The following is a 17873-nucleotide window of genomic DNA, read 5'->3' on the forward strand; positions in this document are numbered from 1 at the left end:
GATATGAATATTCCATTTCGCTGTTGACGAATTTGAAGACCTAAAAAGAATTTCAACTCTCCCATCATAGACATTTGATATTCTTCACTCATCATATAGGCAAATTCATCACTATAACGTTGGTCAGTACAGCCAAAGATGATATCATCAACATATATTTGGCACACAAACAGTTCACCATCATAAGATTTAGTAAAGAGAGTGGGATCGAGTGAACCAGGTGTGAAGCCTTTCTTCATGAAGAATTCCTTCAATGTATCATACCACGCCCGTGGGGCCTGCTTGAGGCCATAGAGGGCCTTATTAAGTCTGAAGACTTTGTCAGGATGTTTTGGATCTTCAAAACCTGGGGGTTGAGCAACATATACTTCTTCCTCAAGCTTACCACTGAGGAATGCACTTTTCACATCCATTTGATATAAGATGATATCATGATGGTTAGCATAAGCAAGCAATATGCGAATAGCCTCAAGTCTAGCAACAGGTGCAAAAGTTCCATCGAAATCAACTCCTTTAACCTGTGTGTAGCCTTGAGCTACTAGTCGTGCCTTATTCCTCACCACAACACCATTTTCATCTTGCTTGTTGCGGTAGATCCACTTTGTGCCAATGATGTTATGCTTGCGAGGATCGGGACGATTGACCAGTTACCAGACGTTGTTGAGCTTGAACTGATGTAATTCTTCTCGCATGGCCTGAATCCACTCAGGCTCCAGAAATGCTTCATCTACCTTAGTGGGCTCTGTGATAGAGACAAAAGCAAAGTGCCCACAAAAGTTAGATAGATGTGAAGCTTTTGAGCGTGTGAGAGGACCTGGTGCTCTAATGTCATCGATGATCTTCTCCACTTGCACTTCTTTTGCAACACGAGGATGAGCTGGTTGACGTTGAGGAATTTGATCAGCATTTTCTTCAGCATCAATTTCCTCGGCATTTTCTTCAGGTGCATCAGCTCGACGTTCTTCACGTTCTGGAATGAATTTTTCAGCAGATTCTTCAGTAGGAATAACATCTTCAGTAGCCTTGTGCTTGATAGAATCCTCAGGTGCTGGTTCATCTAACACAGAAGGTAGGTGCTCTCTTTGCGAGCCATTAGTTTCGTCGAACCGCACATCTACAGTTTCAACAATCTTGTGAAGAACATTGTTGAAGACTCTGTAGGTGTGCGAGTCCTTTTCGTAACCAAGCATAAAACCTTCATGTGCTTTCGGTGCAAATTTAGAGTTGTGATGAGGATCTCTAATCCAGCATTTAGCACCGAAGACTTTGAAATAACTCACATTGGGTTTCTTGTCAGTGAGGAGTTCATAGGCAGTCTTCTTGAAGAATTTGTGAAGATATACTCTGTTGATGATGTGGCACGCAGTATCAATTGCATCAACCCAGAAACGATGAGGGGTTTTGTATTCGTCAAGCATGGTGCGAGCCATCTTAGCAAGAGTCATGTTCTTGCGCTCCACGACGCCATTCTGTTGAGGAGCATAAGGAGCAGATAACTCATGAGTAATACCAAGTTCATCAAGATATTCATTGAGACCCGAATTCTTGAACTCAGTGCCATTGTCACTTCTGATGTGCTTGATCTTCACACCAAAGTTGGTTGAAGCCCTCGAGGAAAATCGTTTGAAGACTTCCTGCACTTCATGTTTGTAAGAGATAAGGTGTACCCATGTGTAACGAGAGTAATCATCAACAATAACAAAGCCATATTGAGATGCTTCATTTGAAACAGAGGAATAATGATTAGGACCAAAGAGATCCATGTGAAGCAATTTGAATGGACGAGTAGTGGTCATGATAGTCTTCGCTGGATGCTTGGCCTTGGTCATCTTTCCAGCTTCACAGGCACCGCATAAGTGATCCTTGAGGAATTTGACATTCTCAATGCCAATGACATGCTTCTTCTTCGCAAGAGTGTGCAAATTCCTCATGCCTGCATGACCAAGTCGTCGATGCCATAGCCATCCTTCTGAAGCTTTTGCAAGTAGGCACACTGCTGGTTGTGAATCTGCAGAGAAATCAACAATATACAAGTATCCTCTCCTAAAGCCTTCGAAGACTTTGGATTTGTCAGCTTCCATAATCGCAACACAACGATACTTGCCAAAGACAACAACCATATCAAGATCACAAAGCATTGAGACAGACATAAGGTTGTATCATAAGGACTCAACAAGCATGACTTTGTCCATGTGTCGATCCTTTGTGATAGCAACCTTACCTAGACCCAATACCTGACTTTTGCTCTTGTCAGCGAAGATGATATGCTTCAGATGTGATGACGATAAGGGAGCATCCATCAACAGATTTTTGTCACCAGTCATGTGATTTGTACATCCACTATCAAGGACCCACTCAGTGGCTTTGGGTTGATCATCCTGCAGATGAATTAGTGCAACTTACGAACCTCATATACTTCAGCAGTGAAGAATATGATATCACAATTCATCAGATCAATTTCATCAAGCAGTAAGACAGATAAAGCAGTGTGAGGACGTGAGAAATGAAAATTCATTTCTTCATAATTAGCCTGCGTCCTTTCAGGCAATTTTTCAGGTCCCCAGCAAATTCTTTAGACGTTAAAGTACGTCTGGAGACCTGACCCTGCATAAGAGATTAGTTCCTTTTCTTCACCACCCACATCTGAAGGGGTGGCAAAGAGTTCATCACTCTGCGAGCTCCATATGAGAATGGTGGCATAGAGGCCAAACCATTTCGTTTCACATAAGAGGGGTTAGGGTAAGCATATGAATAAGCAGAGAAATTCTTCGAGGACTTATGAACATAATGATTAGAAGAATAATGCTCATATTCATAGCCCTTGGCTCTTCCCTGCGAAACAGAGTTGTTAGCATGATGATGTTCATATGAGGACTTTGATCCTTTTGAGGAATTTGATCCACATGAGGAATTTGGTCCGTATGAGGACTTGGATCCATATGAAGAATTTGATCTGGGGTTCCTAATTTTTACAGGTGTTGTCATGAGGACATTCACCTGAAGACTTTCAAGGCACCTTTTGGGAACCCAGATTTTCTTCATAGGGGAACCGTTCCTGCAGTTAGTGCCAACATATCTAGCAAATACTTCACCATTCTGATTTTTGAACAGTTTATAGTTGGAGTCAATTGACTCATCAGAAGAATGAGAAGATTCGCATGTATAGCCAGATAAATTAGATGGGTCAACTGGAGGTCCCTTTGCAGCAACCCATGAGGTTTTGGGGTACTGCTCAGGCTTCCAATATGTACCATCAGCATTGAGTTTCCTCTCAAAGGCAATACCCTCTTTCCTAGGGTTCCTGTTGAGGATCTGCTTTTTAAGCACATCACAAAGAGTCTGATGCCCTTTGAGGCTTTTGTACATGCCTGTCATGTACAATTCCTTCAGCCCTGCATCGTCAGTGATACTAGCAACGTCCTCAGATGAGGAATTAGTGATAGCCGAGGCAGGTGAAGAATTTGTAACATTAGAAGCATTTGAACATTCAGGTGAAGAATTAGCAGATTCTCTTCAATGCATTTCAAACATGGAGGAACAAATTCTTCCTGAGCAGCTCTGATTTGTTGAGCAAGTAATGAATCGCGCTCCTTCTGAAGATCTTCATAACTCACTCTTAGCTTCTCAAGATCTTGCTTTCTTTGAAGAAATTCATAAGAAAGCTTCTCATGATCAGACAAGAGAGTGTTATGATGACCTTGAAGGTTGTCAAACCTGGTCTGAATTCTTTGAAGAATTTCAGTCAAGGCTTTAGTGCGATCCATTTCTTCACCCAACATATCATCACTTTTGTCTAGCATGTTTTGAACCTTTTCAAAAGCCTTTTGTTGTTTCACAGCAATCTTAGCAAGTTTAGAGTAGCTAGGTTTAAGATTGTCATCTGATTCATCTTCACTAGACTCGGAGGAGGTATATCTAGGTACCTTGGCACCCTTTGCCATGAAGCAATAGGTGGGAGCGTAGTCATTGTTGCCTTCATCAGCCTTGTTGGTGAGATCATTTTCTTCAGAGTTGAAGATAGACTTGCTGACGAATGCGGTAGCAAGGGCTAGGCTTGCCACACCTGATTCAGAGTCCTCAGAAGCCTCCTCTTCCTCTTGTTCCTCAGATTCAGCTTCAGAGTCCATTTCCTTGCCAATGAATGCCCGAGCCTTCTTGGAGCTGCTCTTCTTGTGAGATGAGGACTTTGAGGATTTTGACGATGCAGATTTTGAAGACTTCTTCTTTTTCTTTGCATCATCAGAATTGTAATCCTTGTATTTCTTCTTCTTTGATTCCTTTTCCCACTGAGGACAATCTTGAATGTAATGTCTTGGTTTCTTGCACTTGTGATAAAGCCTCTTCTTATAGTCACTGGATGAGGAATCATTGCTCCTTGAGGGTTTTCCAAAACGACCATGTCTTGAGAACTTCTGGAATTTCTTCACAAGCAGTGCTAGATCATGACTCAGTTCTTCAGGGTCACCAAGGCTGCTACCAGAGTCTTCATCTTCAGATTCTGATACTGCCTTGGCCTTCAGTGCACGTGATCTGCCATAGCTCGAACCATAGAGATCTCTCTTTTCAGCAAGCTGGAACTCATGAGTGTTTAGCCTCTCGAGGATATCAGCGGGGTCAAGTGACTTGTAATCAGCACGCTCTTGTATCATCAGTGCCAGAGTATCAAATGAGGAATCAAGCAATCTCAGCAATTTCTTCACCACCTCATGGTCGGTGATGTCAGTGGCACCAAGTGCTTGAAGCTCATTTGAGATGTCAGTGAGGCGATCGAAGGTTTGCTGAACATTTTCATTGTCGAGTCTTTTGAAGAGGTTGAAGAAATTGCTAAGAACATCAACTCGAGAGTCACGCTGAGTTGAAACTCCTTCATTGACCTTGGACAGCCTATCCCAGATAAGCTTAGCAGTTTCCAAAGCACTCACTCTACCATACTGTCCTTTACTCATATGGCCACATATGATATTCTTCGCTTGGGAATCGAGTTGCTTGAATCTCTTCACATCAGTAGCGTTCAGTGAGGGTGAGACGGAGGGAACACCATTTTCCACAACGTACCAGAGATCGTTATCAATTGCCTCAGGATGCATGCGCATCTTGTTCTTCCAGTAGGGGTAGTCCGTCCCATCAAAGGTAGGACACCCAGCAGAGACCTTGATCATACCTGCGGTCGACATAACTAAAACTCCAGGCGGTTAAACCAAAATCACACAGAACAAGGGAGTACCTTGCTCTGATACCAATTGAAAGTGTGTTATATCGACTAGAGGGGGGGTGAATAGGCGATTTTTATGAAATTCTTCACTGAGGAATTTGCTAGTGAGGAAATTCCTTAGCGAAGAAATACTAGCAGCGGAATAAGTACTCAGAAGTAAACATAGCAGAATACATGCATGGTCATCATGATGAAATGAAGATCAACACAGAGTACAGAAAGCGTAAACACAGGATAGCACAAGATGAAGACAAACAGACTGAAGAAATTGAACTAAGGAAATTAAGAAAGTCTTCAGTCAAAGTCTTCAAACACAGATATGAACAAACACACAACACAGTAATGAGGAATTGAAAGCGTTGAGGAAATAGAACCAGCAGGCTTGGTGAAGACAATGATTTGGTAGACCGGTTCCAACTGTTGTCTCAGTTGTACATCTGGTTGGAGTGGCTGAGTATTTAAACTCGAGGACACACAGTCCCGGACACACAGTCCTCACCGTATTCTCCTTGAGCTAAGGACACACAGTCCTCACCCAATCACTCGTGGTAAGTCTTCAGGTGACTTCCGAACCTTCACAAACTCGGTCACTCGGCGATCCACAATTCCTCTTGGATGCTCTAGACCATGACGCCTAACCGTCTGGAAGAAGCACAGTCTTCAAAGGTAAAAAGCGTCGGATCCACGCAGGATCAATCTCTTCAGTGATGCTCAATCACTTTGGGTTGTTAGGTGTTTGGGTTTGGGTTTGGATTTTCCTCACTTGATGATTTTCGCTCAAAGTCCTCGGAGGATGGGATGCTCTCAAATGACAAGTGTCAGTTTCTCGCGGAGCAGCCAACCAGCTAGTGGTTGTAGGGGGCGGCTATTTATAGCCTAGGGAGCAGCCCGACATGATAAGACATAAATGCCCTTCAATGATATGACCGTTGGATGGATAAGATATTTTGGGACAGCTGGCGCGTAGCACAGGAACGGTCGGAAATTTGAGGTTCAAATTCCTCAGGGCTATCATGTTCCTCACAGTGTAGGCAATTCGCACTGGCGAATTCCTAACTCCTTAGTCAGAGCAAAGTCCTCAGTGACCAGAAGAACTGCGTCTCTGTCACTGAAGAAATTGACGAACTGTATGAGATTTCCAATGGCTTCACTCGAAGGGATTGGTAGGTGTAGGATTTGAGTTGAGCATCACATGGAAATTTTCTCCTTAGTATTTCCTCGACCCCCTTTAACAGTACGGTGTTTCCTATGACTCAAGAAAGAGAAAATGAAACTACGAAAACAAAAGTCTTCACGCTTCATGTTCCTCGAATGAATACCAAGTCTTCAAGGTTACACCAATTTCTTCACTTTCAAAGTCTTCAGAAAGTCTTCAGAATATCAAAGTCTTCAGTCGAAGAACTTCATTTTTAGGGGTCGACTTTCTCTGTAAATATCAAACTCCTCATAGACTTATAGACCTGTGTACACTCATAAACACATTAGATCCTTAACCTATAAGTCTTCAATACACCAAAATCACTAAGGGGCACTAGATGCACTTACAAACATGCCCTGCAAAAACAAGTTAGACGTCCTCTACTTTGTTGTTGCAAGTTTTACGTGGCTGCTACGGGCTTTAGTAAGAACTGTTCTTACCTACGCATAAAAACCACAACGATTTTGCTGTTTTAACCTTCAACAAGGACCGGGCGTAGTCACACTCGATTCAACTAAAGTTGGAGAAACAGACACCCACTAGCCACCTGTGTGCGAAGCACGTCGGTAGAACCAGTCTCGCGTAAGCGTACATGTAATGTCGGTCTGAGCCGCTTCATCCAACAATACCACCGAATCAAAGTATGACATGCTGGTAAGCAGTATGACTATTATTGACCACAACTCTTTGTGGTCTACTCATGCATATAACATCTACGCATAGACCTAGCTCGGATGCCACTATTGGGGAACGTAGCATGCAATTTCAAAAAAATTCCTATGATCACACAAGATCTATCTAGGAGATGCATAGCAACAAGAGGGGGAGAGTGTGTCCACGTACCCTCGTAGACCGAAAGCGGAAGCATTAGCTTAACGCGGTTGATGTAGTCGAACATCTTCGCGATCCAACCGATCAAGCACCGAACGTACGACACATCCGAGTTTAGCACACTTTCAGCTCGATGACGTCCCTCGAACTCTTGATCCAGCAGAGGGTCGAGATTTTCGTCAGCACGACAGCGTGGTGATGGTGATGGTGAAGTGATCCGCGCAGGTCTTCGCCTAAGCACTACGTGAATATGACCGGAGGCGTAAATTGTGGAGGGGGGCGCCGCACATGACTAACAATGTTTGTTGTGTGTTCTAGGCGCTCCCTCCCCACATATATATATAGGTGGGAGGGGGAGGGGGACAGACATGGGGCACCCCAAGTAGGAGGAATCCTACTTGGGGCCTCCTCCAATTCGGCCTCCCCCTTTCCTTATCTCCGGAGGGGGGAAGGAAAGAGGGGATAGGGGAAAGGAAGGGGGAATCCTGTTCCCTCTATTTCCTTTCCTCCTCCCATTTTCCTTTCTCCACTTAGATCAGCCCATATGGGGGCACACCATCCCACAAGGGGCTGGTCTTTCCCGCCCTAGGCCCAATAAGGCCCATATCTTGGCCGGGGGGGGTGCCCGGAACCCCTTCCGGTGATCCGATACGTACCCGATACCCCCAGAACACTTCCGGTGTCCGAATACTATCGTCCTATATATGAATCTTTACCTCTCGACCATTTCGAGACTCCTCGTCATGTCCGTGACCACATCCGGGACTCCGAACAACCTTCGGTCACCAAATCACATAACTCATATAATACAAATCGTCATCGAACGTTAAGCGTGCGGACCCTACGGGTTCGAGAACTATGTAGACATGACCGAGACACCTCTCCGGTCAGTAACCAATAGCGAAACCTGGATGCTCATATTGGTTCCTACATATTCTACGAAGATCTTTATCGGTCAAACCGTAATGACAACATACGTTGTTCCCTTTGTCATCGGTATGTTACTTGCCCGAGATTCGATCGTCGGTATCATCATACCTAGTTCAATCTCATTACTGGCAAGTCTCTTTACTCGTTCCGTAATGCATCATCCCGCAACTAACTCATTAGTCACATTGCTTGCAAGGCTTATAGTGATGAGCATTACCGAGAGGGCCCAAAGATACCTCTCTGATACACGGAGTGACAAATCCTAATATCGATCTATGCCAACTCAACAAACACCATCGGAGACACCTGTAGAGCATATTTATAATCACCCAGTTACGTTGTGACGTTTGATAGCACACAAGGTGTTCCTCCGGTATTCGGGAGTTGTATAATCTCATAGTCAGAGGAACATGTATAAGTCATGAAGAAAGCAATAGCAATAAAACTAAACGATCATTATGCTAAGCTAACGGATGGGTCTTGTCCATCACATCATTCTCCTAATGATGTGATCCCGTTCATCAAATGGCAACACATGTCTATGATCAGGAAACTTAACCATCATTGATTAACGAGCTAGTCAAGTAGAGGCATAGTAGGGACACTTTGTTTTGTCTACGTATTCACACATGTATCAAGTTTCCGATTGATAGAATTCTAGCATGAATAATAAACATTTATCATGATATAAGAAAATATAAATAACAACTTTATTATTGCCTCTAGGGCATATTTCCTTCATATAATCCGTCAATCCCCTGCTTTAATTGTCATTGCTCTTTTCTTCATCCCCACTTCAGTCGCCACCATCTTCATCCCAGCCGGCCGCCCTGCCACTACACACTTACAGACACTCTGCAATCTAGCTTTCTCGCGGTTTGTACGTAGTGTAGCCATGTCGTTCTTCGCGAGCGACAGTTCCGCCAGTAGGCGCCCACTCTAAGATCAACCTCGGAATCATCGCACTCGTCTTCCATGAGTCCGGCATCGAGTCCTAACCTTGATTATATCCGGTTTACGGAAGGGACGCCGCCGCCCGAGTCGTCGGACGATGACCAGATGAACAAGGAGCCGCTGAAGGACAAAGAAGACGATGATGAGGAGAAGGAATGGTGGAGCAAGGAGGACGAGGAACAATGATGATAGTGACGAAAAGCCAATGGTCAGCGGTAAGAAGCGTCCTCGCCAACATGTTTGTCGCGGGGCCATCCAACAACGACGACAACGACAACAACGACGACGACGACAACGACAACAACAACAACAACAACAACAACAACAACAACAACAACAACAACAACAACAACAACAACAACAACGACGACAACGACAACGACAACGACAACGACAACGACAACGACAACGACAACGACAACGACAACGACAACGACAACGACAACGACAACGACAACGACAACAACGACAACGACAACAAGGATTAAAGCAGACTGTATACTCTCTACCTATTGTATATCTGGACCTTAATATGTAATGCACTTGATTTAATTACCAATCAGGGATGTGTTTCTCTTGTCGATCTAATCGCAAATGATTAATAATACTAAATCGACAACGATCTTTCACATTATGACACACAATTGGTTTTCTTCGATTGTGCTCCCTGTAGAGCACACAATTCACAACAACCAATCGTATGCCTATCTATAATTATCGCACACGAGTGTCCTTCAAAACTCGTCTCTGCACCTCTGAACTCATCACGCACACACACGTAATCTTGTAGTCCACCGTGTGCGCTACTTTGCACACACTTAGTTTTTGCAAAGTGTTTGCCAATCAACACCCACAATTACAAATCCAGAAATCGTCTGTGTTATTACTAAACCGTATAACTCAGCAAGCTACGACGCCTCATAGCGATTTGACCTCGTCAACCGTCGATCTAGCTTACGAGTGGAACAGATCGTTCAATTGTTCCACTGTGCATCCCGATTGCCTAACGTGTAAGGGCCGCTGCTTGTTCTAATCAACCGGGCCAAGAAATTACTAAGTGGGTCGCAATTCTTGCTCTGCCCGTAGAGAGACCAACTGGCAACAGCAAATTGCCGACATCCCCCTAAAAAAAGCAGATTCCCAACTGGCAACCGGAAGTGGTGACGGGGTTGACCAGTGCCCAGTGGGTTATTTTTTAGGACGTAGGAATCAAGTGCCCCATCATCAAGTAAGAATTCTAACCTTGATTTTCTTTTCTATTGCTTTTGTACGGGGAGCCCTTGCCTTTTAACCTTCCATTATGTTTGATCCCTAGCGTTCTTTGTAATTCTCCTTTGGCATATGACTGTGAGCTTGGCGCTACTTGTGTAGTTTTCGTGTTGCACTATGTATCAACAATCAACTTCAGCAGTTAAAAAATTAGCATTAGTGTACATGAGTTGTCTCAAACATTCAGTTGGATCTATCAACTTAATAGCCCTCCTAGATATATTAGCAATTTGCACATTGTTCATCTCGTGTGCAACTATGCCAATACCATTCACATATGTTTTACCCCCCAAAAAAACCACACTTACTTGGAAAATCCATCTCTGCACCCGAGCTCATCTGCACCCGCCTTGACGAACAAAATCGAAACAAATATTAGAAAAATTCAAAAAATTCCATTTTTTTTGTGCGTTAGACAATTTGATGCGTGAGGTTCGCTCCAATTTTCAAATCATTTGGACATTTGACGAGTTCTTAGCAAAAGAGATAAATTGGGGGTCTGTAAAAATGTTTATTGTTTATGTACTATTTTGGTCCGATTTGTCTTTTTTATCGAGAGCTGCTCAGATGTCTAAATAACTTGAAATTTGGAGCAGGCCTCACGCATCAAATTTTCTACCTCACAAATTTTGTTTTGGAATTTTTCGATTTTTTTTGAATTGTTTACAATTTTTTTTCTAACAGGATGCAGATGAGCATGGGCACCAAAACGCCCTACTCCTCTTACTTCAGCTACTTAAATAAATCATGCGATTATGCATGCTAGGGCCTGACTTAAATCAATTCGTCTTGGTATCTTCCGTTAATATGTGAGATGATTCCTCATCTTATTTCTGTCACTTTTTTGTCCAGAGGCATTATGTATAATTTGCTGAAATGCAGGATTGCTCAAATTTTATTGATTTCCTTGCTATGGTCCAAATATACCAAAAGATTCTACTATCAATATTTTTTTCATATTTTATAGTTCTTTTTTAATAGACTGGCGTGGCAACGCGCACCTTAATGGTCTAGTGATGACATATCGCACACGCACGAGGACAATTTTCCATGTGCCATTGTCACACACGGTCTGCATACCAAAAACTGCCCGATAGATGGGTCGTCGCACACGTTTCGTTTTTTGTCGCAGGAGTTTATTTTCATATCATTTGCAATTCGTGCATCGCACATAGTTTGATCAAATGATGTGCAATACATGTGTCATCTTAGGCCCTTTCTGCAGTAGTGCCATTTGATGGCAAAATTCTCCACTTGTATGTGTTTACATGTTGAGATGTTAATATTTTATTCGTTAAAGGCAACTTCTTAGCTTCTGGTGCTAAGTTTTTTTTGTTAGAGACAGTCTTAGAGGCAAGAAAAAAATATGCAATGTAGGTGCTCCTATGGTTTTTCTTGTCGTCTCGGTCCGTCACTCAAAATCCTTTAATGGTCACATTACATTTCTAGGGCAATTTTGCCCCCTCCTTACAGATGGGCATCTAATTAAAATTATTTGTTCTCTTCTCTTAGTGCAACTCTAGCAGAGTCGTCACATTAACAACATTTATATCACATATGGAACATGTTTCATATGAATATGAAGGTTGCGGAGGCAACGCACAAACACAAAATTAGGTATTTGTTGCCTCCATGATCGTGGGATCCGCTCGACAATGATACATTTTTTCCTCAATCTTCTGCCATCCTACGTGAAGTTGGGGCCACCTGAAGTCTTCTTCACGCTAAACGAGATCACACATGACCACCAAAAGGCGCCATGATACGCTGCCATATATGACGATTGAGAGTCCATATATGGAGGACGCTTCATAAATTATGACGATTCTACTATACCTGAGTATCCTTTCGGCCAAAATCGTCTTATTAATAGCGGTTATTATAGCGACCAGGCAGACAAGACAACTCTCCTAGAGTCTCTTACATACATATGCTTACAAATGGGACCCAGCCGAGAAAAATGAAAATTCCTAGTAAAAACATGTCACCTACACGTGAGACCCGCCCAGAAAAGAAAAAAGAAAAGAAAGAAATGCCCACCCTCGGGAAAATATTGAAACCTGAACGCAGCAGCAGGGATGAGTAGATAATGATGACGCGAGCGATCCTTGCGCGCGACCCGAAACGGAATGGCTCCGGCATGGCCGCTCCCTGATCTCATCCTAGCTGGATAACGTCGTCCTTATCCCAGCAAGTCCTACGGGTTATATTTGTTTGTTTGTTGGTCGATCAGTCCACTTCGGCGCTACCTGCTCCTCCTCCCCGATCCGTCTGATTCCTTCCCTCCCGGCTCGTGTCCACCCGGAGCAGGGGATCGCGTGGGCGCCGACGAGGCGGACCGGTCGCCGGCAGCCATGGTCGGGCGGAGCTCCCTCCCGGATGGGGCCCTCTTCCTCGGACTGGACAGCTCCACTCAGTGAGTCCTCCCTCCTTACCCCTTTTCTTGCGTCTTTTCTTCAGTAGCTTTTGGCTTTGGACGCGAGGTCTTCTGTAACTTGTTCGTGCGGATCGAATGTTGATCCTCGTTCTGGTCGATGGGGATGATGCGGCCGATCGAGGAGGTGTGAGGTTGAATTGCAACTGCCTTTTGTGGAAGAGAAATGTTGTTGCGTAGAATTGTACTCTTTGGTGATAAGATTATCTGGTTCTCTAGTATTTGTGGTGCCTAACTGAAGATGTTAGATGTAAGACAGTGGTACGCAGGGGTAGAGCTTTTTTTTTTTTTTTTTAGTTCGTAATTGAAAGGTTTCCTCACTAGATTGAATCCAGAAAAACCTGAAATGTCAATGAGAATAGCTGGTGTGAAGATCTAATTATGAGATATGAGGTTTTATAGATGCAGACACTTATGTGTCAGGTTCTGGGTTCAGCTCTATGTCCATGCTAATCACCTATGCTCCTCACTCCTTTTAAACCACACACAGGCAACAGACCGAGGGGTGTACTTTGGGCATGTTGTTTCTTTTCATTTAGATCCCGCATGCTGATAAAGCCTTGTTTGCTTTACCCAACAATGCACCCACCATTTGCTTCAGATGTGCTTACTTTTTTTTTCTTGTTTTATCATGATAATTGTGCAGTTTACCACCATTGTGGGATCTAATTCTGCAATCTTATGCTACAGGTCTGTGAAAGCTACTGTGCTCAGCAATGAGTTAATAATAGTCGCTTCTGAAACTGTTAATTTTGACTCTGAATTACCGCACTACAAAACCGAGGGTGGGGTTTACAGAGATCCTACAGATGACGGCCGTATATATTCACCAACCATAATGTGGGTTGAGGCTTTGGAACTGCTTCTTGAGAAACTAAAACCAAAGATCAACTTCAGTAAGGTTGTGGCCGTTTCAGGGAGTGGGCAACAACATGGCAGCGTTTACTGGAAGAAGGGCGGTCAAGCTGTACTGTCTTCCCTGGATCCTGGTAAGAGCTTGGCATCCCAGCTTAAGGATGCCTTTTCTACCATGGACTCGCCAATATGGATGGACAGTAGCACTACCAAGCAATGCAGAGAAATAGAAAATGCTGTCGGAGGAGCATTGGAGTTATCTAAGCTGACAGGGTCTCGTGCCTATGAGAGATTCACTGGGCCCCAGATACGGAAGATCTACCAAACAGCACCCCATATTTATGAAAATACCGAGAGAATATCTTTGGTGAGCTCATTCATGGCATCCATCCTTGCTGGATGCTATGCAAGTATTGATGAAACTGATGGTGCTGGGATGAATTTGATGGATATAAACAAGAGGACCTGGTCAAAAGCTGTTTTAGAGGTTCACCCCTTGTCTGTTTAGCTACACACCAGATTTCTTGAATGGCTTAAATATGAAAAGTATTTAAACAAATTTCACATTTCTCTAAGAATAAAATATCAAATTGTGCACTTCCTCCTCCAGGCTACTGCTCCTGATCTTGAACAGAAGTTGGGAAATCTGGCACCGGCATATGCAGCTGCAGGTCGGATTTCTTCATATTTTGTAGAAAGGTGAGTTCTTGTTTTACTGCTGCACTCGTGTGGTGCATCTGTACAAATATGGTTATGTTCTTTTTATGCTACTTGTCAATTAAGTGTACACCTGCAACTCTGGAACTCCAGTATTTTCTGTCAATCCTCTTTTTTGCTGTCGAAGGGAATCTATTACTAATTGTATTTTAGGCACCCTAGATTATAGAAATAATTTATTAACAGGTAAGCTAGCTTAATGGTCTTAACAAGTGCCATCCTAATGGCAGAAGCAATGAAGATTATTGCAGTATCATCCCATAAGTTTATTGATGCAATATGCATTTGCAGGCATCAGTTTGACAAGAACTGTTTGGTTATTCAGTGGTCAGGTGACAATCCCAATAGCCTTGCAGGTACTTCACAGTCGTTTCTTTGATTCTTTCACAAATTGCTGGTGTTGTCATTTCCAATGCAGCTGTTATATCGTTTAACAATCACAGCCCAATTAGCAGCAAGTGATTATTACTTTCCTCTATTCATCTTAACGTTCCATTGGACCATTGCATTGTAGGTTTGACACTGAATACACCTGGCGATCTTGCAATCAGCCTTGGTACTAGTGACACAGTGAGTTGCAAGGATCCTGTATCAGTTGTGTTGTATTTTCTTTTTCAAGCTGCTGTTATACTTATGTCCTAATTGTATTTTAGGTTTTTGGGATTACTGCCGAAGCTAAACCAAGCCTTGAAGGCCATGTTTTTCCCAACCCTGTTGAACCGGATGGTTACATGGTGATGCTATGTTACAAAAATGGTTCATTGACCCGGGAAGGTACAAAACTGTTATCCTTCTATCTGTATTGCGATGTATGGCATCAGGAAACTACAATGGGATCCCAGGATCCATTGAGCCCAGCTTTTAAAAATTCAAAAATAAAATCATTTTGGAGTTCTGTTAAAATCTGGAAAAAAATACATGTAAATGCAGATGCTCGCTATGTACGCACAAATAAAAATATCTATTGATAAAACTTTACAAGTATGTAGGGAGTTTCTGCATGTTCATGTGGAATTCACAAAAAATGGGAAGTTCTAAATATGGGTTTGTAATGTTTGAAAATTCTGGGCTCCATCTAGCCTGGGAGCCAAAAGTCCACACACTTTATGGTTTACTACTATTACTTCGCTGACACTACTGCCGATGTTATTTCAGATGTGCGGAATCAGTGCGCAGAAAAATCGTGGGATGTTTTCAACAACTATATAGAGAAAACACCCCCTCTGAATGGTAAGTTCTTGCAGAAGTTGTCTTGGTTGTTTCTGTTCCAATATGTTATTGCCAATATTTTTAGCATGTATAAATTAAAAATTTGAATGGATCATCAACTATGATTTGTCTTCAGGCCTGCTAATTTTCTGTAGTTTATCATGGGTTAAAAACTTCCTCATGCTAATTGTCACAACTGACAGTGAATGAAGTGTGATTCTAAGTTTCTGACATCATGAAATCCATCTGTATTTTCTCATATAGATGGGAAGTTAGGATTCTACTACAAAGACCATGAAATCCTGCCTCCTCTTCCAGGTAATCATGTAGTAGTGTTATCAAAATTTCATCCGTTTCTCTTGTAAGTTGTAACCTTACACAAATTTGCTTGTTTGACGCAGTTGGTTTCCACCGATACATTGTCAAGAATTTTAATGACGCCTCATCTGACAATCTGACGGAGCATGAGGTGCAAGAATTCGATCCACGATCTGAGGTATGCTTAATGGTCTTATCTGTCTCTAACTATGTATGATACTAGTGGCAAACAAATGAGTCACACACTTGTGATTCCTTGCGCGTAGGTCCGTGCCATCGTCGAGGGCCAGATGTTGTCGATGCGAGGGCATGCCGAGCGGTTTGGCATGCCCAACCCACCAAAGCGGATCATAGCAACCGGTGGGGCATCCTCCAATGAGAGCATCCTCAAGTTGATCGCGCAAATCTTTGGCTGCCCCGTCTTCACAGTTGAGAGACCCGGTATGTGGAAACTCTCTGTTGTTCATGCGTAAAATTTACACAAACTCGTAACTCTATCCACCAACGCAATAAAAGAAAAGCGACAGAACAGAGGAAAACTGATAGTGCTTGTGGAACTGTGGCAGATTCGGCTTCGCTGGGCGCAGCCCTGAGAGCTGCCCACGGGTGGCTGTGCAAGGAGGAAGGAGGCTTTGTTCCCATTTCCCGGATGTACACGGGCAACCTGGAGAAGACCTCGCTGGGCGCAAAGCTGGCGGTGCCGGCGCCGGGGGAGGAGGGCAGGGAGCTCCTGAAGAAGTACACGCTGCTCATGAAGAAGAGGATGGAGATCGAGAGACGCCTGGTGGAGAAGATTGGGCGTGCGTAGAGATATACTAGGACATATCATATGGCGCTGGGGCCATTTGAGCATAGGGATTATAGGAAACATATAATAAAGTCATTGGATCAACTGTTAATGCTCGCTGGTGTCGTGCGCGTCAGCCGTGAAGAATGTGCCGTGGTCCTGTGAACGGATAATTTGTGATGCATTCGTTATGAAAAACTGTCACATGTTTCTACAGATGAGTTCTTCCGGTTTTCTTTGAAGTGCACAAAATATGCTACAACTCGCCTTGCAACACCAGCACTTGAACTAAGTAGTGACGTTAGCCATGGGAAGACATGGTGTGCTCCGACGAGCCCGCTTCTTCGGTCTGAGAGATGATGGCCTCGAGGTTTAAGCGGCCATTTGACACTGATAGATGACCAAGGCGGCAAGGCCCTGTTTGGTTCAGCTTTTATCAACGGATTCCGCTACCGCGCAGCAGAATCTGAACCAAAGGGCGAACCTAGCAGAATCCGATTCCAGAAATCCGCTGCCAAAATCTGAACTAAAAGCGGAAGCAGCCCAGAACGTGCTTTCCAAAATCTGATTCCGTTGCGGGTCAAAATCTGAAAAAGCTGTATCAGCTGATTTGCCAAATGACCTACATCTTTTTCACATGAGATTTTTCATAGCTGTTTTTTCACAGCAGATTTTTCACAGCTGCTTTTAGAAATCCACAGCCGAACCAAACAGGGCCTATACTTTGCCCCTGATACCTATCCGTTGATAATTTTTGCTGACCGGATGCGGAAAAATGTCTTTGATCGTCTCTACCATGACGCCCGTTCCTTTAATCTTCATCTTGAAGAAGGATGTAGTAGAGAGGATTGGGTTCTTTGGTTGCGAGAAATGCGCAGCCGCATTGCGAATGCTTGCATACTGTTGCATATAAAAAGTTGAACATTTTTTAGCTAACCTGAAACTATATATGTGGCTATTTAGAGTATGTGGTTTGAAAAAAAAACATTGGGGTGGATGTATGCGGCTAGCTTTGAATGGCCGGCTCCCGCATTCCTGTTCACGGACTAATCCCCCTGTGCGCAGACGGATGCGGTGTCCGGTTTGAGGGTCAGCGTTGGAGATGTCCTTAGATGGCAACATTCGGGCAACAACTTTAGTTTACCCTTCTTCCATCGGC

General features: G+C 43.5%; 1 protein-coding gene across 1 annotated transcript; it reads left to right on the forward strand.

The window, feature by feature from the left end:
• Nucleotides 1-12494: 12494 nt before the first annotated feature.
• On the forward strand, nt 12495-16930 carry LOC125536083 (xylulose kinase 2). The gene is made up of 11 exons (XM_048699208.1): nt 12495-12810; nt 13519-14170; nt 14294-14382; nt 14692-14756; nt 14915-14970; nt 15054-15174; nt 15556-15630; nt 15874-15927; nt 16011-16105; nt 16194-16368; nt 16494-16930. The coding sequence occupies exons 1-11, from the start codon at nt 12749-12751 to the stop codon at nt 16733-16735; spliced, it is 1686 nt and encodes a 561-aa protein (XP_048555165.1). The 5' UTR covers nt 12495-12748; the 3' UTR covers nt 16736-16930.
• Nucleotides 16931-17873: the final 943 nt, after the last annotated feature.

This window comes from Triticum urartu, chromosome 2, assembly GCF_003073215.2.
Source record: "Triticum urartu cultivar G1812 chromosome 2, Tu2.1, whole genome shotgun sequence".
Taxonomy (NCBI): Eukaryota; Viridiplantae; Streptophyta; class Magnoliopsida; order Poales; family Poaceae; genus Triticum; species Triticum urartu.